General features: G+C 42.2%; 1 protein-coding gene across 1 annotated transcript; it reads left to right on the top strand.

Annotated features, from left to right (window-relative positions):
* Positions 1 to 25,695, top strand: LOC308085697 (tRNA (carboxymethyluridine(34)-5-O)-methyltransferase alkbh8-like; the record flags this gene model as incomplete). Its single annotated transcript, XM_080428955.1, is given in 15 exon segments — positions 1 to 141; positions 3,727 to 3,860; positions 5,733 to 5,833; positions 6,051 to 6,185; positions 6,797 to 6,892; positions 7,103 to 7,207; positions 8,902 to 8,972; positions 16,825 to 16,931; positions 17,780 to 17,787; positions 17,790 to 17,939; positions 18,713 to 18,749; positions 18,751 to 18,976; positions 22,365 to 22,514; positions 23,136 to 23,378; positions 24,726 to 25,695. Coding segments are annotated over 15 exon segments (2,073 nt in total). The 3' UTR covers positions 25,095 to 25,695.

Raw genomic sequence — 25,695 nt, 5'->3', positions numbered from 1 at the left:
ATGGATGCCATGGAGGAGAACGTGCAGTGTGTTGTCGTCAGAAGGAGTAAAGAGGAGAAGAAACTCCTCCGAAAACACATTAAAACCAGTCACATTTTACTGAAACATGAGGGCATCAGTACACTATCTCAACCCACCAAGGTAAAACATGGCATTTAAATCATTGCACGCTGGACTAGCCCTGAAACATGACTGTCATATCATGACAGTCGTGGATGAACTTCAATCTGGTGTTTGCACTTTCTCCCTTTTGGGTCCGTACATCTACATTAACGTTCAGATTCCCAATATAAAGTGCTTACCCCTTGGCCATGGATGTTACAATTATGTACGTGCCCTCAAGAAGTACCCGTATCCTCCGTATTGTTCAATGAAAAGAGTTTAATCCGATCGGTGGCCATTTTCTCCGTATTTTCGCCATATGCTTTTAGCTACGCGACCCTATCGGTTTGGGAGTTGTATTGCACTCTGATACATAATAACTATGAGAAAATGTCCACCGATCGGATTAAAAAGCTTTTTATTGAACAATATGGAAGATACGGGTACATCAGAGGGCCCGTACCTAATGCTAACATCCGTGGCCATAAGGTAAGCACTTCTATTTGAAATCTGAACGTTTAAGTACATGTACGGACCGTAAATGGAGAAAGTACAAACACCAGGTTGAAGTTCATCCATGACGGTCGTGACAGACGACCGTCATGTGATCCATGGCTAGCTGGACAGGACTGGAGTAAAACTCCTCTGGCTTTTCCAAAGCTCAGCATGTCTTTTAATATAAAGGATTATAAACACGATCTTACAAGTGTGTACATTTGTACACTCTCAGAGTTGTGAAGGTCTTTGGAATTAAAAGAGTACCGTACTTTTCCACGATGTAAACAATGTAGGCTGCGGCAAATGCCTGATATTTCTGTCTGTCTGTTAGACATGATATAGATAATGGTGTTTAAAAGGGTGATTTGACAGGACGGTGAGTATGGGTGTGTGACCGTATCTGTCAAAGACGGTCGACCAATGATTAAAGACAAACTAGACAAAGCTTACTCATTCAAGTGAGAAGCACAAAAGATTGAGCTAAAAACCCATTTGGAGAGGGGGCTAAAATTGCCGAAACCCGGGATCGAACCAGGGACCTTTAGATCTTCAGTCTAACGCTCTCCCAACTGAGCTATTTCGGCGGTGAGGCTGATGTGAGTCAGGTCCCTTTTTGAAAGTGTTGGCCGTTCGAGAAACGTCATAACTTAGTAATAACAGGGTAATAGTGAAAAACATATATAGCAATCTCACTATTGCTGCTGTATAATGATTAAAAGAATATTGTGATTATTCTAATGATCAACCATCTGTGTGGCTATTCTGTTTCCCCCTTAACCACTCATTGACTACAGTACAGGTCAATGATACAAGTATAATATAGGCAGCGCTTAAGTGTTTAATCAGACGTTATGAAAAATCAATTACAATGTGTTTGTTTTCGTTTGCATTCGTTGATATCTACGAAATGAAATACACACGAGAAAGATGAAGTCTGTGAGAGGTTCTAAATGCTGGTTTTGATACATTTTAGTGTAAATGTCCAGCTCTAGTTGGCCTATTATCACATGCCCAGAATAGGGATGCTAGGGTTCATGTGGTTAAAGGATCACGTACGATGTCAGTGGACAAGACAGAGGGACAGAGAGGTCTGATAATTGATTGATTGACTGATGTTAGGAGCTGGTTACCTCATTCATAACAGAATAGTGCTTTATGTGTTAGTGATGTGTTATTTAAAAAGAACTGTTCACAAGCTATAACATGTCTGTAAGCTGCCACTGTCTGAAGGCCAACGTCACACGTTTACTTTGGTGATTTCAGACCCGGAAGTAATAGTTCTTAAGACTTTTAAGGCATAATTAATTCCATTTTTGCCAGAAACAGGCTGTATCAAATATGAATGAATATCCTAAACGATGCAGAGCCTCCCCCCTTGACAGAAGCACTTTGGTGCTCTATAAGCATAGTCAGTCTTAACGTTAGCAGGTGAATGTTATTTATTGACCGATATGGACCTGAAAGGGTCTATAGCAGGGGTCTTCAACAGGGTCCGGGACCCCTAGGGGGTCCTCAGAGTTACTACTGCGGGGCCGCCAAATCTTTGTGTGATATGAACTTTTTATTATTATGATATATATATTTTTTTACATTAAAAAAAGAGTTTGGTGTAGAGGGTAAAAAGAGCAGACCAAGTACAGAGCCAAAGGTATTGCCAAAAGTATTGATGGTTTAAGTGGTTAAATGTATGAAAATACACATTAACATGAAACCAACATACACTGATGACAGTGCTGTTAAACAAGTCTATGAAGCTATCTATGAAATCTATGAAAATGTTTAACCTGCAACATCATTTTATACCATATGTAGTGGGGCTGGGGGGGTCCCTGCTCCATCTCTCTCTCTCAGCTAAGGGTCCTTGGTCTGAAAAACATTAAAGACCCCTGGTACTCTATGCAGTACTTTTCACTATGTAAACAATCGAGGCCAGTGGGTCTCAACGTGGCCCACTTTGTAGAATAATCACAGTATTTTTGTCAAAATAAAGCAGCAATAGTGAGATTATACTAAACATGTTTTCACTATTACCCTGTTATTATCGATGAGTAATGGTCAAATTACTACTCCACATTAAAAGTAGGATATGTTTCCTGAATGGTCACTACATCTGACTTCTCCTATAGCCTCACAGCCGAAGTTGGGAGAGCTTTAGACCAAAAATCTAAAGGTCTCTGGTTCAGCCCCGGATTTCTGCATTTTGACCCTCTGATGGTTGTCCTTTATAATCTTTAACCCATTAAGACCTGAAGCCGATTTATACAAAATGTCTTCTAAATCCCAACAGTTTTCTGAAAAACTTATGTTTCTATATCAGTGGTGCTCAAACTTGGGGGTTGACTTTTTCATGTCAATGACCCCCAAAATGATATGTATTTGACCGCAGACCCCCCATCTCAAAATATGTTGTTCCAGGGACCCCCCAGAAGCAAAGATTTGAGTTAAAAATGTTCGCTTTAAAAGAATATAAATATATTAATTTGCACACATTTTCTCGATTTTTCAAAAATAGCAGATCTACAAGCTCGTAGCGCGGCACTCGGTGAGCTTGTAGATCTGCTATTTTTGAATAGCCAAAGTGTAAAAGGATGCTTTTTAGCTCAAATGAAAAAGTGACACAGATGCTTTTTCAGGTCTTAACTCTCTCAGTGCCGGTAGGAGACACAAATGCATTTGTGTCTCCTACCGGAATCAATGGGGCTAAATTTATTATAATCAAATAATAAAGGAAGGAATGCGACAAAAACAAATAAATATCCATGAATTCAAGGCTCCATGGGGTGAGTAATCAATAGAAAAAAAGTTATTTGGGGGGTGAACTACCCCTTTAATACTGTCTAATAAAGCAGTGGTTCTCAAACGTTTTCATGTAAAGGACCCACCAAATTAATACATATTCGACTGCGGACCGCCATCTGAAAATAATTTGTGCCAGGGACCCACATACAAGATTTGTGTTGTTAAAATGTTTAAAAAATATTTAACATGTTTCAAGATTTTTTTAAAATAACCGATGATATATATAGGGTTAAAGTGGTTAAACTCAGATACAAAGGACCACAATGGAAAGCATGCTAATAAAGTATTAATTCAATCAATCAAACTGTATCTCTCTGTGATGTCTAGAGTCTGGTGGTCTCTAACGGTGGTCTTGGCAACGGTGTCGGTCGGGAGCAGCTGTTGGAGGCGCTAAAAGACATGGGGGAGGTGGAGGCCCTGGTCATGCCCCCTCACAAACCCTACGCCTTCGTCTCATACAGGTATGTATGTTTGTATGGACAGCAGTGACACACAAACTCTCATTCGTTGTTGTCGGGCAGAAACCTTGTATCCCCACATGTTTTTATTTGTATTTTTGCCAGACCCAAGGGGTCGGGGCTTACATGAGGCTTTGTACCTGTTTCGTCCATACATGGGCATGGTCACTTTGTCCTCCGGCCCCAGCCAAAAAAAAGTCTGTCCCTTTGTCCTCCGGCCCAGCCAAAAAAAAATCTGTCCCCCAAAAAAGTCTGTCCATACATGGGCATAGAAGGCGTGTGTCCCAGCCATAAAAGTCTGTCCCCCTTTCGTCCATACATGGGCATAGACACAGGCTGACACGTCATGTGAAGTCTGGGTCTGGCAGAACCAGGTCTCCTGGTCTTGTTATTATAACTTTGTTATACTTCAGCGTCACACAAAAAGTATCAAACATAGCCAATCTACAAGCTCGCAACACATGCTGATTTCCCCTTATATGGAGATTTCTGTATCTGTCAGTCCGTGTTCCTTTTATGCCCATATAAGGAGATCCCTGATGTCATCAGTATATGCCCTTATATGGCCATGCCCCCTTTTATGCCCCTTTATGGAGCTGACTGATTTGTTTGCGCCTGATGCCATGATGACACATTGAGGTTAAATAAATAAAAAACTCACAACCTCCATCTCTTGGTGCTGAGCCAAACTGTAAGAACAGAATCATGAAAACAAAGCAGAGACTCGCAACTCACTTTTTGAATGTTCCAAGTTCTTATTTGCGACAAACAGCAGAATACAACGTTTCGACCCCTTTAAAACGTCCAAAGGGTTGGCTGGAAAATAGGTTGAGGGTCAGGTTTTCATTGGTTACAAATAAATGAGCCGAGTGGGCGACTTCATTGGCAAGAAAATTAAAGGCGGTCGTTTTCATTGGTGAGAATTGCAGCGGGGAGATCCGCGAATGGTCAGAAAATGAACCGTCCTTACTAGGGGTGGGACGATATGGGTATCTCACGATACGATATCTGTGGCGATATTAGGCCCTCGATAACGATAATATCACGATATTCGATATATTGCGATATATTGCGATATCACGATATATTGCATGAAATTTCACCAACGATATATCACGATAGTCCTTGTATTAAATTCATAAACACTTAAAATAGCACCAAACAGTTCAAAATCATCATTTTTTTTCATCATATAGATTTTTTTCGGCAGTATATCGATTATTTATCGCGGGAGAAAGTATCGCGATATATCGCGATATCGATATATCGTCCCACCCCTTACAGTCCATCAGGAGCTGGGTAGAGCTATTTCGGCTGTGAGGCTGGGAGGAGACCTAAACTGACCTAAACCATATGGCCTCTCTGTGGGTATTATGTTTCCCCTTCACCACAAATACATGTTCATTGACCGTAGTTCCTCAGGTCAATGATACAAATACTTGGTCCCCTCCTTTTTTACCTCTACCCCAAATCTCTTTGCCGAAACAAAGCTACGAGCTCACAATGTTGCGATACTTGAGCTTGTAGATCGGCAATTTTTTTGTAACCCATTCTTTCACCCAGTGCAAATTGCCTAAGCTGTAATCCTGGGCGCTACTCTCCCTCTGGCTGCCTGGGGAGATCCCGAACTGAGCTCATGCTTCCCTCAATGCATGCAGTGAGCAGGGCCGCTTCTTATCACCTGACAGGGGGGAGTTTCCCCGGTAGGACGTAGCGTGTGGAAGGAACACGTTATTCCAACCAGTTCCTTTCCCCTCCATCAGGCACCCCGGCTGACCAGGGGGAGGCAGTATAGAGACCAGACCGGTCTCTATATTTTATTCTCCCCAGAATAGGGATGCTAGGTTTCACATGTATATAATCTTGTGTCCTCAGGTCAGAGGAGAGTGCTCAGAAAGCCCACACCTTGCTCAACGGCCACCAGCTGCTGTCTGAAGAGAACAGTGTCACATTGTACCTCAGCTTTGTCCTTTCAGGTACTTTATTTAACCGTTAAACACACACACACACACACACACACACACACACACACACACACACATACACACATACACACATACACACATACACACACACACACACACACACACACACACACACACACACACACACACACACACATACAGCTGGTGAAAATGATCGGTGTGTGTTTGTGTGTGCGCGCGCGTGTGTGTCCGTGTGTGTGTCATGTAGTACCCAGTGAAGTGGAGGTGTGTGTGTCCCTGCCAGTGGGACTCGTCCTGGTCGAGGACTTCGTATCACGTGAGGAAGAGTCTTCGCTGTTGGCAGCCGTCGACTGGACGTCCACTGATGAAGACACTAGTGCTAGTGAGGATCTGATTCTACATAGTAGGATTCTCTGAGAGAGAAAATGTGATGTGTAGAAATGGAAAGTGTACAAAGTGATACTGAATGGACCCGCTTACGTGTCCCTTTGGTATCATTTATACACTCTTAGCGTTAAATGCACACTGAGGATTCTTTACTGTGTTAGTGTGTGTTTTTGTGTCCGACTATCTGTAAGGTTCCATTTAGTTTGGTACCATTTGGTACACTCTGCCTTTGATAAACCCTGAGCATTTTGCATACATCTGGTGACATCTAAATTCAATGTAGAACTGTATTCAGCAGGGATGTAACTATTCCCTGAACCCATGATACTGGGTTCATGATATTAAAATCATTATTTTAAGATTTTTTTCATGCAAAAAAAATGTTGTATCTTTTCAACATCACGTTAAGGAATGCTTCAGGTTATGCTTAATTTATATACTCTGTCATAAGACAAGTGGCATGCATCAAAAATAGCAGATCTAGACTTGAACGCATCATTTTGAAATACTACCACCATTTGGATGTGGAATCAAAAGCCTCAGAGATGAGAGGTGGGTTGCTGTTCTCTCTAATCTTTCAGTCTGCCATTCTTCTGTATCTTTCAGCTCAAAAGGTTCTCAAGCACAGGAGAGTCAAACACTTTGGTTATGAATTTCGCTACGACAACAACAACGTTGACAAGGACAAACCCTTATCTGCTGGTAGGTGTTTTTATACCATGTCTTAACTTTGATTTGTTGTAACAGCTCCCGTCTGTTTAGTTTGGTTTAACAGGCTCTGTGCACAGACTGTAGTCCCGGGGGTTTCCAGAAGGTGGCATACCCCGTTTCCTGTTCCGGTTCGTTTCTCCATAGCTTGTATGTGTATTATTTGCCCAATGCACACGTGTCTGTGTGTGTTCTTGTGTCCAGGTATTCCTGTGGAGTGTGTTTCTGTTTTGGAGCGCTGTGAGAGAGACGGACATGTCAACGCCACGCCGGACCAGTTGACTGTCAACCAGTACCAGTCTGGACAGGGTCAGTCATTTATCAACCACCTACACCCTGTATACTTTGTTGACCGGAGTCCCCCACGTCTCTCTACTTGGTCCCCTCCCTTTATTTCCCTCTACACCAAATCTGTTCGCTGGAAAATAGTCTAAATAGTCTACAAACTTTGCGTCGCAATGTGAGCAACAAGTGGACTTTAAATGTGCTTCACTGGTCACCAAAACCAGCACATTAAATGTTTTATAACGAAGATATGTGTTTTGGCATATGTCTCTCTTAAAAATTTGAGGAACATTTTCACGGAGAAGAAAGGTCAGAATGCAATATGTTGCCACATGGTGGCAGCAAGAGATTCATATACCGAACCCCTTACTATGGGGATATGCAGTATTATGTTTTACTGTACAGGTCAATGAGCAAACCAGGCTTTCATGGAACACTACTGACTAGTTGTGCCATGATTTTGTTTGTTCACACACACACACACACACACACACACACACACACACACACACACACACACACACACACACACACACACACACACACACACACACACACACACACACACACACACACACACACACACACACACACACACACACACACACACACACACACAGTCACACTCTCCTCGAAAGATAAATGTACAGCACTGGTTTTTAAATAGGGGTCCCTGGCCTAATGCAGTGTTTCTCAACATGTGGGTCTGGATCCCCAGGGGAGTCCCCAAAAGATGTTTTGGGGGTCCACAGGTGACAGTGAAGTGACAATTTAACTCATTCAGTGCCTGGCTTATTTATGGCAGTTTGGCTCTGAGTGCCACAGCCAAAATTCATTGTAAAAAAAAAGTGCTTTTTTTGGTCCAGTGGCACTCAGGGCTTATATTAACTCTTTGACTGCCAGAGTATTTTCATAAAGTACCCCCCCAGTGCCAGCAATTTTCGTGTTTTTTTTATTTTTATATTTTGAAATTTGTCATGAAAATAATTGTTTCATGAAAAAGTGAACTTTAAAGACGCAGCACAAATCCGCCACTAGAGAGCAGCACATGACAGCTTGATCAGGTCGTTGGCTCCCTGACACCCTTCTTGAGAGATTAGACAGTGAAATGCATCAAAACGGATGTGACGTTGTCCCAGATTGTCCGATCGCCAAAATTACGATGTGATACACGACGGCGATGACTGATCGTCACCCAGACCATAGATTATAGAAGAGAACCTGTCCGTTCGTTTGATATACCGTGTGAAAAACCGTTTGTTTACCTAATTCTGGACATTCAATTCTGAAAAAAAAAAAAGGAAAACAAAATGCGACATTCTTTTACACAAACGCTAATAAACAGCTGAGATTTGGTGAAATCGAAAAACGGGCTTCGTTGTTCCGTGCACATGGTAATGGTCAATGGCTGTGTGCAAATTCAGATCAATTGCTCCAGCCACTGAGGAGAACCGGCCTCACCACCACCTCACCACTACAGAGCTTTGGAGAATTATAGTAGGATGTATCTGTGGAACTGAGTCAAACTAAATGTAATTCCTCAACTCCTACAATCAGTTCAAATGTTCAAAAACCTCTAAAAAGGTTGAGAACCACTGGCCTGTTGCATATCAAACTGTGGGTCCTTGAAATTATGAGAATGGTCTACAGTATCTATGGCAGGTGCTTCATTCATTTCAGATGTTTCATTCTAAGTTGTTGTGTTTGATCATTTCCAGGTATTCCTCCACATGTGGACACTCACTCTGCCTTTGAGGACAGCATCATGTCACTCAGTCTGGGGGCCAAGGTAAGGAATCAGTTCAAGGTCATCCAATAACTCTAATTTCTATGGCGTTCCAGTTCCAATGTTTTTCTGCTCATGTTTTTCTGTTTTGTTTCATCACTTCCAATTTCACTTATTTATCTTGTATGAGTTCTCTCTCCTGATTGGATGAAAATCGGTATCCCGACCAGAAAATGTATTTTCTATGTACTGGAGAGATGAAGACTCCTGTAACTGAACAAACACTATAAATGTATACAAACACTCAATGATTACTATGAGAATACAGAGCTATTTAACACCTATTTTAACAAAATATCACTTACAGCACCTTTAGATTAATAACAAGCAATGATAAGGACCAATGGGATTAAACTGATGCAAGGTAACGTGCCAGTTAAAGATTGAATTACTGTAAATTGATTAGTTGAATGAAATGTTAAAGTCTAGTACGCTCTTGTATCAACTTATAGTACGCTGGTGTACTTGTGCATGTTGGTGTTGGTGATGTCATTGGAGTGAGGGTGACATCATCAGTAGAGGTGTGCATCGGCAATGGCCTCACAATTCGATTACTCCGTTTTACGATTTGATTCTACGATGCATCACAATTCATCTAAATATTCAAAATGTAGCCTATTATGAACTAATTTTGTATATAGTCCTGTAACATGTTATGGCCTAATCACTCTCATTCAAGCATAAATGTCTTAAAGGGATATTTCACTTTAAAAAAAAAAACCCAGACAGTTTTTAAGTTGCTTGATTCATTATTTAGATATTTGATATTCATTTTATCAGACACGCCCCCCTTCCTATACAAACCCATTATAACTTCAAACTCCATTTTAACCATGTTAGATTCATCAGAAACACCCGTCCTAGGATGAGTCACCAGAACCAAGGACGGGTGTTTTTGATGAATCTAACATGGTTAAAATGAAGTTTGAAGTTACAATGGGTTTGTATAGGAAGGGGGCGTGTCTGATAAAATGAATATCAAATATCTAAATAATGACTCAAGCAACTTAAAAACTGTGTGGGGGGTTCACAAAGGCCTGAGTAGACGATAAAATTACCAAAAGTGTTTTTGAAAGTGAAATATCCCTTTTAACATTAGATTCAATTAAAGATAAGTAAGTGGTAAAGGACTAGCCTACCTATTGTGAGAACTAATCCTTCGGCAGTGAATTACAACTTTAGAATTGTGCTGCATATTCAAGATTCAAGAAGCTTTATTTGTTACTGACTTATACAGATACAAGCAGCAAAATGCTGTTGGGACTTGTAGGCTACCGCAGAATGTTCTACATATAATGAAGAAAATGAAATATTAAGCAAGAAAATAAAATAGACAAGTATAACATAGCCTGCAGATATACAGTTATAGAAATACCCTAATACTTAGGGACTTGTCTTAGACAGGCATATATAATTACAGCTGAGAAGGACACTTCAAAGTTTTTAGGTTACACACAGTAAAAACCTCAGTGTTAATTTAACTCTGACTCAGAGTTAAATTAACACTGAGGTTACTGAGAGTGTACGGGACTCGGGTGAGGGCCGACGCGATGTATTGTCATGAGTGTGTAGAACGTAACGCACGGTAGACTTTTTATGACTTAATGACTTTATGACTCTCAGCCTCACGGTCCATCAGAGGGGGAAAGAACGCATCATCACAGAGAGTTGAATGCAATGTTGCCTTCAGAGGAAAATCTATAAGAAACGTATAGGCTATAATCGATTATGTCACGTCACCGCATTGATGCAGAATCGCGCACGGCCGCATCGTGATACAACGTAGCGTCGATGAGTTTACACAACACTTCACTGAGCAGTGTGATTAATTTGCCACACGAGAGACTGTGTGTGTGTGTAGATAGAGTTGGACTTTGTGTCCTTTTTTAATTAGAAGGTATACAGTAGTTGCCTTGCCTTTTACATCTCACTTGTCTGTCTGTCTGTCTCTATGTCTGTCTGTCTACACTATTGCTTCTCAGCGCCGGCGGGGGCGGTGGAAACCCCCAGGGGGCGTTCAGAGAACATTGGGGGCGCTGGAAGCAGTATTTTTTAAAGGGGGACACTGAGGTGCTCTTGGGGGGCTTAAGGGACCTGGATATTGGATAGGGGGGCGCTGACACTAATAGTTTGAGAACCACTGGACTGAAGAACAGTATGTTTGTATGTTTCCATCCTGAATGTGACCAGTACACACATGCTTACAAATAGCGTGTTTAACGACGTGCTGACGTTCTGTTGACATCTTCCAGATGGGAATCAGTTAGAGTGACGTCATTGTGTATTCTCTGTAATGACATCACAATGTCATCATCACAACCATGTCCTTTAAAATGAAATGTCAACTAAACACAACGTCATTTAACTATTACCAGCCTCTAGAGACTTCCCGTGAACATTATTTGTCAACACAGCTGAACAGAGGGAGATTTAATTAGGGAGATCAACAGTCATCGGCTTCCTTGATTGGCCAACCTACCTCTTCGGCTTTGGGGATTTTTCAAACTTGGCGTGACATACTCTATGGGCCACAGATTAGAGGGAAACAAATAATTGCATTAGGACGACATTCTTTTACAGAGAAGGACATAAAAGAGAAGGACGTAAAAGTCCAACTTGATTTACGGTGTTAGAAATGTTCTGCTGGACGGTGCATCAGAAAGGAGGACGAGAAAGAATTGTCTCTGCTGCTGTTGCAGTGGGATACAAGGTATACTTCTTTGGAGTCTGTTACAGTGACACGGCTCAGATTGATGTGAACATCTTCAACACAGTGTCTTTATGCTGGATAAGGTTGCCCCCAATGACGACTGGAAGAGGAGAACGTCCCCTTCAGGTTCCCTCCACGCGCTACGACCACACAGCTGTGCTGATAGAAGATATCACCTACATCTGGGGAGGACGTACTTACTGCAACGTGCTTCGTGCATTTGATGTCGACACCTACATATGGTTCAAGCCAGAGGTTTCTGGAACTGTTCCGGAGGGAAGGAAGGGCCACTCAGCATGTGTCTTGGGCAAGGTCATGTATATCTATGGAGGGTACAACCAGCTAACTGGATTCATTAATGCCATGTACAAGTTGGACACCACCACAATGGTCTGGTCTTTAATTAACACCACTAGGGCAATCTATACATATTGTCACTCTGCCACCATCATTAGGACAAAGATGTTTGTATTTGGCGCGGACAACAGGATCAGAGTGTTTGACACGGAGACCAACTGCTGGCTGAGCACACCTTCTGCACAGCTTCTTACAGGAGGACGAGGGCGTCATTCAGCCTTTGCCTACAATGGAGAGCTGTACATTTTCGGTCGCAATACCCCTGACTGGGACCAGGACTTAAACGATCTGTGGAAATTCAATCCAGACACCTTCTCCTGGAAGAAGGTTGAGCCCAAGGGGAATAAAGGCCTGTGTTCAATGCATAGTATGTGCTGTTGCATGGTGGGAGAATCGTATCATCCTCTTTGAAGGAGGGAACATACCCAATGACCTGCATATCTTAGACTTGAGTCCTAGTCTGAAGTCATTATGCAAGCTAGCAGTTATTCAATACGGTCTGGAGCAGTCGGAACTCCCTCACAACATCAGGTGGGAACTGGAAGCCATGACTAAAAACAGCAGCAAAATAAAATCTAAGGGAGCTCGGCCGCAGTGGTGGAAAGTAACTAATTACATTTACTTAAGTACTGTACTTAAGTACAATTTTGAGGTATTTGTACTTTACTTGAGTATTTCCAATTTCCAATACTTTTACTCTACTCCACTACATCTCAGAGGTAGGGCTTTCACCGACTAGTCGACTAGTATAACCACTAGTCGACTTTGTTGGTACTAGTCGAATAGTTGAAAAAAATAAGAAAAAAAAGAAAAAAGGGTTTTTTATTTTTTATTTTAATGCCATAGTAATGGCCCATCTTACTATTATTGTTATCCTCCTGACTTTATTTTTTATCAAAAGGGGGTCAAAAGTATGCCCAATAAAAGCCTATTATTGGGCAATGGGGATCCTTGCTGTGTGGTGCTGTGGTGCTGTGCTGCTGTGCCAGAAGCGCTTCCCTTAAAACGCCATAAAAATAAGGGCAGGAGGATAATAATAATAGTAATATAGTAGTAGGATGGCATTAAAACAATGCCCCCCCCCCTAAAAAAAATCAAAATATATATATATATATTTTTTATATATATATATATTTTCTTTATGTAAATTTCGACTAGTCGACTACTACTTGGTCAAATGAGTCGACTAGTAAAAATCATTAGTTGTGAATGCCCTACTCAGAGGCAAATATTGTGCTTTTACTCCACTACAATTATTTGAAAACTTTAGTTACTAGTTACTTTTCAGATATGCATTTTTTTATTATAAAACATACATTAACCACTTTAGCCTTATTTTATACCTAGGTTATTTGAAAATAGCAGATCTACAAGCTCGCGTTGTGAGCTTGTAGATCTTCTATTTTCAAATATTTGAGTACTTTTACTTTTGGTACTTTAAGTACATTTTGATACCAATACTTTTGCACTTTTACTCAAGTAAATTTTGAATTCCGGACTTTTACTTAGTACCTTTTCCACCACTGAGCTCGGGTGGCGCAGTGGTAAAGTCCCTGCCCATCACCACAGAGGTTGTGGGTTCGAATCCACCGTGGTGCATCTGGCTTTGTCCAGCGTCTACACGAACACAACTGGCCCGTGTTCGGGGGAAGGAAGCCGGGCGAGGAGGAGGAGGGTGATACTGGTCATTGCATGTACTCCTACGGGCTGGGAGGGGGGGCACCTGTCAGTGGGGAGTGTTGGGCGGGAGGAGTAGGACGAAGGCTCTACTTCCTCCCGGTGGGGGCTCCTCACTGGCAGGTGAGTCAGTAGGATACGACAGCAGTGATATGATACGACACAGAAATGTGTGTGGAGAGGAATTAATTGGAATAACGACTAAATTGTGGAGAAAAAGGGGTAAAAAAAATATTGGCTACTCTAAATTTAAGAAAATAAAGAAAAGAGGAAAAAATCGAAAGTGCCAGAATTATTTCTGGCTATTTCTGGCCAATGCGATTAATTTTTTTCATTTTTTTCAAAGTAAAAAAAAAGTGCTTAGGAAGCAAGATGCAGCCTTTTTCAGTTATAAGTTAAACAAGGAGTGGATGGAGCTGCAAATCTTCAGATAATGATATATTGGGTTCTGAACATTTTTTTCATTTTTTATTTAATTTTTTTAAACACGTCAAACACGTCATTGGCACGTTGCGCCATTGCGGCCAAACACGTGAAACACGTCAATGGCACTCAATGAGTTAAAAAAACAATTAAAAAAACTGACGGGCTGGCCCAGATTCATAAACCACACATCACTTGAGCACAGTTCATAATGTTCCTCTGTATTTTACAGAGGAACCATTTATATGAATGCTTCTTGTTTGGTTTCTGCACAAAAATAGCACCTTTTGATTGCCTTTTGTGGAAAAAAAATAAGACCCGGTTGTTCTAATAATATAACTGTTTGACAGTAAATAATAATACCATGGCATCCCTGGCTTATGTTATGGATATACAATTATATACAATATTTCTTCCTCCCTGGGAAGTAGGCTAATAATCACTTTCTAATGCATCCAGTTTGATGTGAAATCTGTTATTTGGAATTCAATGAGATGGGTTCTAAATTATACATAATATAATAAAGTATATAGATATAGAAAATATTATAAACTTAGCCTACAATGGTGTGGGGGCAGTAAGGGACCCCCCCCCCTACACACACACACACCCTGTCCTGTGCGCACCAACTCATCTCTCTCTCTCTCTCTCTCTCTCTCTCTCTCTCTCTCTCTCTCTCTCTCTCTCTCTCTCTCTCTCTCCCTCCCTCCAGCTCATTGACTGAATTGATGATGCTTCTAGACAGGGCCCGGTCTCCCTGTAGTGAGGGAAAGGCTGAAATGAGAAATGTGTTGCAAGAGAGATGGAGCGAGTGTGTGTGTGATATTTATTTTATATAACATGCCTCTGGGGTTGTGGGGAGTGGGACTGATATGTCCTTGTGTGTGACCGATAGACCTGGGGCTGTTTGATGGATTTGACAGGGGACCGTTTACATGTGACATGGTCGCGGGGGACAGATTGAGGTGCTCTGTTTTTGCACCCATTTAGATGCAATGCTACTACAGGGGTGACTGATTTAGATGCAATGCAGAATGCACCGATGTGGGACACATTTAGATGCGACACCCATCTGTTCCTGCTTGTGTGAAACACGAGGCTCACATTTCTATGGCAATTGTCTGCACTCTGTCAAAGCACCAATTCCCCCTCTCTCACACACACACTCACGCGCACACACACACACACACACACACACACACACACACACACACACACACACACACACACACACACACACACACACACACACACACACACACACACACACGCACTTCCGGGTCCATTTTCGACAAATATGCAGTTACAGAACTATAAGGTTCCATTTGGTTCCAAACTATCAGTCGTTTTGCTGGGGACCCTCTGGAACCCCCCCCCCCCCCAAGGATTCCTCATTGGACCCCATTTTGATAACTATAATAGTATAACAGTTACCCTTCCCCAAAAAGTAACTTGTTGTCAGGATTTGAATTTTGTCAGGAGTAACATGCAACTGCACAGTCAGTTCAGAACTCCTCCCTCCAAGGGATAAGTAGTAACTGGCTGTCACCTTATTTCAAAGTCCATGAATGAATGAAAATTAATCATCTGTGTGATCTCTGCACCGGCAACATTTGTGTTTCTCTGTAATCAGTTTTTTGATTTTATTTTTAGCCCTTTTTCTCCCCAATGTAGTCGTTATGCTAATTGTTCCTCCCCACACGCATTGCTGCGTTGTTACTGCTGTGGCTCACCTGCCAGTGAAGTGTGTGTGTGTGTGTGTGTGTGTGTGTGTGTGTGTGTGTGTGTGTGTGTGTGTGTGTGTGTGTGTGTGTGTGTGTGTGTGAGAGAGTGAGAGAACATGTTTTTGTATGGAAGAGACCGTGATGAATTGCTTGTGTCTTGTAGAATAAATAGCGTAGCTGTCTGAATCTCTGCTGATTTGGCCAGCCCCCCCCCCCCTCTTTTGTTGATTGGTTCCTACTACTACAGCACACTGTTGGGCTTTTTAAATTCTAACCTCCTTCACACACACACACACACACACTCACACACACACACACACACACACACACACACACACACACACACACACACACACACACACACACACACACACACACACACACACACACACACACACACACACACACACACACACACACACACACACACACACACACACACACACACACACACACACACTCACACACTCACACACACACAAAATCCAATCTCGCTGCTGTCAGGAGTGGGACAGATAAAGTTTGAAGTCACTTAGACATCATTTCCCAGCAGGTCTCATGTTATTCTGTGATGCGAATGTGATATATCATTGGCGATGTATCAAATGCCTCCTTTGGACTGCAGTCTATGTTCCCTGGGGTGTCCCGTCACTCGCTAATGTTGTACGAGTCAAAGTAGGAGGTTGCATTTGAATGCTAGTTTCTTGGCATGTCAAGGATCCACAATTTAATACGTTATTTGGCCGTGGACCCCCATCTGAAAATATATTGTGCCAGGGCAGGGACCCCCCCCCCCCCCCATACAAGATTCATGTTGTTAAAATATTCAACTATATTCAAAAAATTCTGACATTTTTCAAGTGATGGCCACAATGTATCATTACCCACAGTACATACTCATGTGCATACACACATATACTCCAACTTAAAGAGTCACATGCTTATGTGTTGTTGTGGTCAACAGGCAGTGATGGAGTTCCGTCACCCAGACGGCCGTGTGGTTGCCGTGGTGATGCCGGAGCGCAGCCTCCTGGTGATGAAGGGAGAGAGCAGATACCTCTGGACCCACGGGTGAGGCGAGACAGGGTGCAGTGGGACAGGGTGTAGTGGGACTGGGTGATATACGATGATATTGTATTGTGATGTTAAAATATAATTTTCTCCAAAAAATGTTAAAAAAATAAATAAAAAAAACAGCTCACTACGCTTTGCATTGTGAGCTTGTAGATCTGATATTTTCGCTTATATCGTACTTCGAAACATTGAAAAAGTGTAAAATATGGTGACCCGATTGCCAAGTGGTTCGGGCAAATGCCACGTGGACTTGATGCCCTGGTCAGTGAGTCCCCAGTACAATTCCCGGCCGGTCGGACCATTTGCCAATCTCACTCTCCTTCCTATTCTCTCTGCATTTCCCATCTCTAACTATTTCATTACATTCATTCACTTTTTCACTGCTACCGTCGAATAAAGGATAACAAATGGCCCAACTTACATAAAAATATATATACTGTATATCGTTGCTGTTGGGTGAAAACCTTGTATATCCAAAACTGTACCTTTTTTATGATTATTTTAAAAACATTTATAAATAGTGAAAATAGCCGGTTTACAAGCTCACAACACGTCTCATTGCGACGCATGTGAGCTTGTAGATCGGCTATTTTCACTTTTTTATGACACTCTTGTATGATGAAGTAGGGCATTTAATATATGGAAAAAACAAAGATTTGAAACATGGAGATACAAGGTTTCTGCCCGACGGCGATACGATATATGGATCCGTAACACTAAGGATTTTTACTGTGTATAGAGTCTACGTGTGTTTATCATGCATATCAGTTGTTTTCATCCTTAATTACAATTGATTTAGTAGATGTGTTCACATCTAACCCCTCACCCCCCCCCCCCCCCTGCAGAATTACTCCAGGAAGTTCGACATGGTGCCGGCCTCCGACCCCCAATCCATGGCTGCCACGCCCTCTGACCTTAGTAACCATGGCAACTTGACACTGAGCAAGAGGGGCGTCCGGACGTCATTCACCTTTCGAAGGATCAGACACACACCATGTCGATGTGGTACGTTTTGACATTCCCTCCACGTACCGTGTACTCTGTGTGTGTGTGTGTGTGTGTGTGTGTGTGTGTGTGTGTGTGTGTGTGTGTGTGTGTGTGTGTGTGTGTGTACTTGAATTACAATTTTTGTGAGGGCCAAGTGTCCCCACAAGTATAGTAGAATTTGAGAAACTGACATTTTGAGGACAATCTTCCTTTTATGGTTAAAACATTTCCTTTACGATTAGAAAAAAGATTCAGGTTAGGATTAGCCATTTTTTGTCATCACGAATATCATGTCAGGCTCTGGTACAAATGTAGTCAATTAACCAACAACTACAACCATTGTGAATCTTTCTCACTCGCCCTCTCCTCACATAATTCACACACACACACACACACACACACACACACACACACACTAGGGCATTCACAGAATAGTCGAATATTCGAATATTCGAATATCAAACCGACTATTCGACTATCAAACCACTATTCGACTATTCAAAAAAAAAAAAAAAAAAAGCATTTTTTTTTTTTTTTTTGATTTTCTTTTTTTTAGTGGCTTTTCTAGAGCAGACACGCAGCTGTGAGCTCTGGTGTGACGTCAACTCGCATTCCTTGAGTCGAGTCATCAATGTAATAAAAAAAAAAAAAAAAAAAAAAAAAAACTTTTTTAATTTTTTATAATCAAACCGAATAATCGACTATTCGAATACTTTGGGTCGAATAATTCGAATACCATAAAATCACTATTCGTTAATGCCCTAACACACACACACTCTCTTCCTCCCCAGCCTTCCCCTCGGCCTGCGACAGCCAGGGCGCCGCTCCCCCCCTCACCCCCCTCCCTTCCCCGCTGCGGCGGCGACGCGGCGCGCCTGGAGGAGCGCTACGTGCACCGCGTCTACGACGCCATCGCCTCGCACTTCAGCGGCACCCGCCACTCCCCGTGGCCCCGCGTCTGCCACTTCCTGCTCTCGCTGCCGCCCGGCGCCCTGCTGGCCGACGTGGGCTGCGGGAACGGGAAGTACCTGGCCGTCAACCCGGAGGTCGTGGCGGTGAGTTAACGGCGGCCTAGCTGCGTGTAAACGAGGTGCTGTTTTCTTTAAAGGAGCTACACCATGAATTAATTTTTTTTTTTGATATTTAATATCATATGGTGTATGTCCCTCAAACCTTTTTAAAAAAAATTATTTAAAAAAAATATATATATATGGAAAAAATTCTGCATAAAAAGAAGCATCTAAGAAAAATACAAAATCGAAAAAAAAACACTTTGAACATTTTTGAACAATTCCACCAAGTGTTTGAGGTGCCTGTTTCACCCAATTCCGGGGGGGCGGAGCCAAAATCCGAGCCCGAATTATTTGTTCGTAGACCCCCACTTAGGGGGGGTAGAAAAAGTTTCGGAGCGATTCGGGCACTTTTCATTTAACATTGGTTTGCCATCATTAATGTTCATGACATCATAAACATTTCCATTCTGAGATCGCCTGTTCAGACACCGCCCATTCTGGAAATCCATGAAATGAGAAGGAATGACTGAATTTAATAAAAAAAACATTTTATTGGTACAAGAGACACTGGGGACCCAAAAAATACAAAAAACCAAGAAAAAGTGATTTTCATGGTGTAGACCCTTAACACATTCCACGCCAGAGTTTAATATCATAATGTAATGTACTCACCAGTGCCAGCGATTTATTGTTGTTTTTTTGTTTTTTTCACGTCGCCACAGACCTCTCTAAATACCTTAAGATCGCGCGTTAAACTGTTTGTAGACACACAGGGTAGCTGTGTGAGACGCCCAGAGAAGACCGTTTCGATCGGCGATCGGCCATTTTGAAGCTACAGCGGGTTTATGTTAAACAGCGATCAGCGATGAGAAAAACAACAACCGAGAAAATGGAGATTTAGTTTCCGCTTTAGAGTGGAGGCGGATGGGAACGAAAATCTCCGGATACGGATATTTCCGTTCTCCGGTGGCGCTACAATGAAATGTGTCGTGGGCGAACAAGGCCTACAATGAAATGTGAACCTGCGCGAAAAAGAAAGAAAGAAAAGACCACTTCGCGTAGATCTATGCGACTGGCACGCTGCGCAATTATTTAGGTTCGCGTAGATCTACGCGATTGCACGCAATGTGTTAATTAACGCTCTAGTTGACCATACTACAGCGTCACACAAAAGCATTTGTGTCACGTTTTGAGAGAGAGAGAGAGAGAGAGAGAGAGAGAGAGAGAGAGAGAGAGAGAGAGAGAGAGAGAGAGAGAGAGAGAGAGAGAGAGAGAGAGAGAGAGAGAGAGAGAGAGAGAGAGAGAGAGAGAGAGAGAGAGAGAGAGAGAGAGAGAGAGAGAGAGAGAGAGAGAGAGAGAGAGAGAGAGAGAGAGAGAGAGAGAGAGAGAGACCCATCATCCTTATTCATAAGCCAAAACTAGCAGATCACGTTGTGAGCTTGCAGAGATTTCACCGGAAATAAGCGTATGTCTATGTACAGAGCTAACACAGGTCCAGTCTTGGGACTTAAGTGGTTAAGTTATACTGTGTACCATTTTCCAATTAAACAAAAGTGAGATTTATTTATGTAATCTTTCACTCTCTTCTCTCTCTTTTCGTATGTCTTTCACCATAATTAGAAAAGGACAAAAGACCCTACTAAGTCCCGAACCTTCTAGGCTGGGTGCTGGATCAAAAGCTCAACATGTAGTGGAATAGAATAGATTTGCAGAATTAATTAGGTATCGTTTCAAGCCTTTATTACCTAATAAATCAGACCATCATAACCATTCCACATAAATGTGTTTTGTTGACAACTTCTCTTCAACACAATGTTTAGTTGATAGTGTCTACCCCGACACACTGCAACGATGTACAATAAAAATGTAATTGAAAAAAACACTGTCTCTGCACCCATTAGAAGGACCATATCAGTCACCAGAACCAAGGACGGGTGTTTTAAATGAATCTAACATGGTTAAAATGGAGTTTGAAGTTACAATGGGTTTGTATAAGAAGGGGCCGTGTCTGTTAAAATGAATATCAAATATCTAAATGCTGAATCAAGCAACTTAAAAACTGCCTGGGGTGCTCACAAAAGCCCAAGTAGACGTTAAAACCTTTAATATTACACAGATTAACTTTAAACGAGAAACATAAAGAAAAGGATACGGCGGCCCAGTGTGTCTATATTTCAACAGCATCCTTTCAAATCAATAACTATTACTTTGTTTCTCTGTCTTGGCATCGAGTATGGCAGGAGTTTAGGTCAACTCAATGGTTTCTCTAAACTGCATTAAGCCAGTCCCACTTTATTTCTTGACCTTTCTTTGTCTCTCTCTCTCTCTCTATCTCTCTCTCTCTCTCTCGCTCTCTCTCTCTCTCTCGCTCTGCTCTGCGTATCTCCGTACAGATGAACTCTGTTAACCCTCACAGCTTTTAATTTAAATGAAAATGCTTGACCTTGCTTGTATGCATGCATGCATGATTAGGCCTTTGAGAAAGAGTGTGTGTGTGTGTCTCACGGGGCAACACGTGCCCAATAGACATTAATGCGGAACTTGGCATGCGCACACACTGCACAGCTGCTTCCCAATGCATTCACCAGCAAGCCGACTGGGAACAGTGTTTAGTAGTGTTGTATTGCATGTTTTATAACACGTATATAACTGAGAAAGACATTCTCAACATCTCCTCTGCAGTGCTGGCAATCCTGTTGATTGGAATGGGCCAATCACTGTAGAGGAAGAGGGGTGTTTGTTTATGTTAGTATCATGATTTGGCTGTATTATAATAAATGTTTGTAACTTGCTTCATTATTTAATTGTGTAAGATAATTCATGGGCCTTAGTTTGCCGTGTTGAGTTACCAAATATGTGATGGTTTGCCTCACCTGCTTAAAAGGCATGCTACAGGTGAAGGTACTAGACTACAGTTTGGTTGGAGGCTAGCCGTGATAGCATCCAGGGGAGAGCTACCAGGTCCTTTGTAGAGGTTTTTCCTTGTTATAGTTTCTTAAGTTCCAGGTTTGTTTCATTTATTTAAATGTCAAGTGTATATTCCTAAGTAAAGTTCCGTTATTTGGAGCTTTTGTTTTGGCCAGTCTTATTTATTTTTGAATCACTGTATGTTTGCCTGCACTGGATTCTGCACATTTGGAGGTTAAATAAAATACAAAAACCTGCATTGTGAACTTGTCTACTTGTTTGAGCCACCAACTAGCTGTGTGTGTATGTGTGTGTGTGTGTGTGTGTGTGTGTGTGTGTGTGTGTGTGTGTGTGTGTGTGTGTGTGTGTGTGTGTGTGTGTGTGTGTGTGTGTGTGTGTGTGTGTGTGTGTGTGTGTGTGTGTGTGTGTGTGTCACATTGGAGTTATTCTGAAGCTCAATTATGTCTGCTGCTGAAGTCTAGTAACACGTGTGTGTGTGTGTGTGTGTGTGTGTGTATTACAGGTGGGCTGTGACCGTAGCAGTGCGTTGGTGCAGATCTGTGCACAGAGAGGCTACCAGGCGTTCGTCTCTGATGCACTCAGTGTCCCACTGAGAGCCGCCTCCTGTGACGCCTGTATATCTATAGCTGTTATACACCACTTCTCTACACAGGTACTCTCACTCGCATGCACGCACGCACGCACGCACACACACACACACACACACACACACACACACACACACACACACACATTACTATACTTGTGAGAACCAATATTTGTGTAGAATTTGAGAAATAGACCTTGTGATTTGTGATTTTCTGGTTCTCACAAGAAACATGGTTATTTTATGGTTAAATTTTTTTTTTTAGAAATAGATTCAGGTTAGGGTAAGGATTAGGCATTTAGAGGTTAGGTTTAAGGGTTGGGGTTAGGGTTTTCCCTATTTTTACTAGGTTGTTTAGCGATGTCACACACCAAAAAGTAGCTGATCAACGTATTTTTCAGCTTATGGCTAAAAATGCCCCAAAAGTTTACAAATTGCATTGATAAAATCGCCTTCCTAAAATGTCGATGTCCTCACATGTATAGTAATACAAATACGTTGTGTGTGTGTGTGTGTGTGTGTGTGTGTGTGTGTGTGTGTGTGTGTGTGTGTGTGTGTGTGTGTGTGTGTGTGTGTGTGTGTGTGTGTGTGTGTGTGTGTGTGTGTGTGTGTGTGTGTGTGTGTGTGTGTGTGTGTGTGTGTGTGTGTGTGTGTGTGTGTGTGCGTGCGTGCGTGCGTGTGTTATAGGAGCGTCGTTTAGCAGCCGTGAGGGAGCTGGTCCGACTCCTCAGACCTGGAGGCCAGGCTCTCATCTACGTGTGGGCCCTCGAACAGGAGCACAACAAGCAGAGGTCCAAGTACCTCAAAGACCCCGACAACAAGGAGCATGCTGGGATCTGTAGTCCCACGGCAGATGGGTCTCATCATGACGGTCAAGTCCCCGACGGAAAGCTGAGCGTTCACACAAACCGCACGGCCTTCAACTCCCAGGTAGGGCTGTAACTATTAGTATTTTCTTATACTGATTATTCTGTCGATTGCTTTTTTTGAATAATCGAGAGCCGCAGTTTAAAGAAAATATATTACACTTCTTTTAACCCATTAACACATTGACCGCTGGGCCCGTAGTTCTACGGGCCGTTAAATCCAACGGTTAAGCGCCGATCCCGTAGCCTACGGGCTGTGGTGCTTTTTCCTTTTTTTCGATTATTATTTTTTTTTTTCAATTTTCTAGGGGGACCATTTTCAGTGTAACACCACCCGAAGTCAACCGGAAGTGCGATCCCGTTTTTTGTTTCCCGTCTGCCTCCATTCTAAGTCGTACACAAAAAGCCCTGTAAACCTATGTAGTTTTTCATCCTCGCATTTCCCATGTTAACATAAACGGTCAGAACTCAAACATGGCGGCTCCGTTTGACACGTGGTTTGGACTGGTACACGCAGGGAGATGTCGCCGATGTAAACAGACCGTGTACGGCTCAATCTTAAGGATTTTAACAAGATCTATGGCGACGTGAAAAAAACAAAAAACAACAATAAAACGTTGGCACTGGTGAGTACATTATGAGATTAACCTCTGGCGGTCAATGTGTTAAGACCTGGAACTGTCATTTTTAGATTTGAGCTAAAAAGCATTATTTTACGCTTTGGGCTATTCAAAAATAACAGATCTACAAGCTCATAGCGCGGCACCGAGTGCCGCGCTACGAGCTTGTAGATCTGCTATTTTTGAAAAATCGTGAAAATGTGTGCAAATCTTTGAAATATATATATTTTTAAAGCGAACATTTTTAACTCAAATCTTTGCTTCTGGGGGTCCCTGGAACAAAATATTTGATGGGGGTCCGCCGCCAAATACATATAATTTTGGGGGTCCTTGACATGAAAAAGATTGAGCACCACTGATATAGAAACATACGTTTTTCAGAATACTGTTGGGATTTAGGAGACATGTAGAATCGGCTTCAGGTCTCAATGGGTTAAAATGTGTTAACGAATCAATGAACCACAAAGGTGTCGTGCAAAAATAGTGAAAGTATGTTATCTACCTTGATGACTCAGCTATATCCATCTAAGGAGTTCCCAATGCAGCTACGCCCACACATGGTGTAACCTCAATGTGTCGTCATGGCATCAGCCGCAAACAAATCAGCTCCATATTCGGAGCTGATTTGTTTGCGCCTGATGCCAGGGCGATGCCAAACTCCATATGGTAGTGAGTGTTCTAGAACAATCACTACCATACATGGAGTTTGGGTTGATACTCGTGACTAAATCTATCGATCTATCGATCATTAAATCAATGCCCTCGATTAACTGTTGCACGTGTATTCCCAGGATCTCCTCGTTCCCTGGCACCTGAAAGACGGGAAAAAAGGAGGACCGGGACCCAAAAGGACTAACAATTCTCATAACTCTTCTACCGAAGACCATCAGGCTTCTGGTGTGGACTCGGGAGAACCCGGTCCGGGGGAATCTGGTCTGGACTCTAACTCAACTCCCGGCTCAGTGGTGGATTCTAAGTGTGATGAGCCCAGCCCAGGAGGTGTAGGGGACTCCGGCCTGGCTCCTCCGGTGTTCCACCGCTATTACCATGTGTTCCAGCAGGGGGAGCTGGAAGAACTGTGTGGAGGAGTGGCTGGGGTTCAGACACGCACCAGCTACCATGACCAGGGCAACTGGTGTGTCATCCTGGAGAAACACTGACCCAGGGTTGATGCTCGTTAAAAAGATCGTCACTGTCGGGTGGAAACCTCACAACTCCAAACCAGTTACTTTTCAAGAAAGGGAAATAAGAAGCCGTGTTCCAATGGATCCAATGTAGTTATAGTTTAGTCACAAGCGTGACACAATGCGTTGCATGGCGACGTGTTATGAGCTTGTAGATCTGCTATTTTTGTGTGATTCTGTAGTATGTCCATTAATTTATGAAAAAAAAACATAAAATGGTGAAATATGGAGATACGATATATTTCATGATCGTTAATCGAAAGTCATTAATGATTAATTATTTGCTAATTGATAGGAAAATGCACCATTTAAAATGGATGAATGTCTGCTGTTACCCATAAAAAAAGAAAATCCATATTAAAGCATGCATGTACAATAGATAGATACAGGATAAACAAGTGAAATTGGAAATGAACAGACACAACAACTGGAACACTATAAAATGTAAGCTGATAAACGTGTTCTCTCTCCTGATTGGATGAAATCGGTGTTCCACCTGACCTCTTAACTGAACAACACACTCTAGAAATGAGAATTGCTATAAGCAGAACAATCAGAACATATAGAGCTTTAACTT

Source organism: Gymnoscopelus braueri (assembly GCF_963280865.1).
Source record: "Gymnoscopelus braueri genome assembly, chromosome: 5".
NCBI classification, from domain to species: Eukaryota; Metazoa; Chordata; class Actinopteri; order Myctophiformes; family Myctophidae; genus Gymnoscopelus; species Gymnoscopelus braueri.
Note: the sequence above shows the minus strand (reverse complement) of the source record. Positions and strands in the feature narration are given on the sequence as shown.